We start from the raw sequence: 1,137 nt of genomic DNA on the forward strand, positions 1-1,137 counted from the left end.
CCAGTACTCTTGCCTGGAAAATCCCATAGATGGAGGAGTGGGGTAGGCTATAGTCCATGGGGTTGCAAAGAGTCAGACACGACTGAGTGACTTCACTTACTTGGAGTGCCCTTTAATATACGACTGGATAAACAAACTATGGTACATCAACATAACAGAATATTACTCAAGAATGAAAAGAAATGAGCTATCAAATCACAAACAGAGATGGATGAAACCAAAATGAATGTTATTAAGTAAAATAAGCTCATCTGTAAAAGGTTATACACTGCATGCTGCCGATTATATGACATTCTGGAAAAGGTAAAACTGTAGAGCGAATAAAAAATATCAGAGGCTTTTTTTCTCTTGCTTCAGAATAGTTTTATTATTTTGTATAAGGTATGTCAACGCTCTACAATTCACCTACTTTGATGCACAAAACCACTCAATTGGATTCTTCGTTGCCCCAGAGCTCATATACTGTAATGTTCTTGTGTGCATCTACAGAAACGTCGACATTGGAAGGACTGAGGTAACTCCCATTTGCTGTGGTGAGTTTCAGATTCTGCATACTGGACACAAATTTTACAAGGTCCATCATGAGCAGGATTAAGGTTTGGAACATGTAGTCTTTGTTGGGAGATGCCTTTTCCTTTTTCCTTCTGGGAGAGCAAAATGAAGTGCCCTGATGGGCAGGAGAATTCTGCACATTACTGTAGCCACTTTCTCCTGCCAACTTCACTGTCAGGTACATCAGCACAGTGAGAAAAATCCAGAACGTGATCTCAAGCCAGTTTTGGGCATGCTCTGGTAGATTCTGCCAAATTAAAAAGCACCCTCTGCACAGAACCTTCCCCTGGAGTTCTTCGGCTTTCTCTCTTAGAGAAGTAAAAATTAAGGCAGAAACATAGGTAACACCCGTGGATAAGCACAGGAACCATTTGAGGGACCACATGGTGAGCTGAGAGGAAAAGGCCCTTGGTGCTCTGGTCTGCCCAGGCACTTGGAGACTGAGGACCAGCCAGGGCTGAGCCCTTGCTGATGTCACAGAGGGCCCCGCCCCAGCCAGAACCCATGTAGCCATTGTGATGACTTCAGGACACAGGATAAGGAGGCTTGCAGAGGTCAACTGGGAGTAGAGCTTAAAGAGAAATG

The 1,137-nt window shown here is 43.7% G+C and overlaps 1 protein-coding gene across 1 annotated transcript; it reads right to left on the reverse strand.

Annotated features, from left to right (window-relative positions):
• Positions 1 to 427: 427 nt before the first annotated feature.
• LOC132658809 (protein FAM209-like) lies at positions 428 to 937 on the reverse strand. Its single transcript, XM_060407995.1, has one exon. It carries the CDS (start codon positions 935 to 937, stop codon positions 428 to 430), a length of 510 nt encoding a protein of 169 aa, XP_060263978.1.
• Positions 938 to 1,137: the final 200 nt, after the last annotated feature.

Source organism: Ovis aries, chromosome X, assembly GCF_016772045.2.
Source record: "Ovis aries strain OAR_USU_Benz2616 breed Rambouillet chromosome X, ARS-UI_Ramb_v3.0, whole genome shotgun sequence".
NCBI classification, from domain to species: domain Eukaryota; kingdom Metazoa; phylum Chordata; class Mammalia; order Artiodactyla; family Bovidae; genus Ovis; species Ovis aries.

Excerpts from the sequence above, each read along its gene's own strand:
- LOC132658809 (XM_060407995.1), bottom strand. The coding sequence starts at position 937 with ATGTGGTCCCTCAAATGGTTCCTGTGCTTATCCACGGGTGTTACCTAT.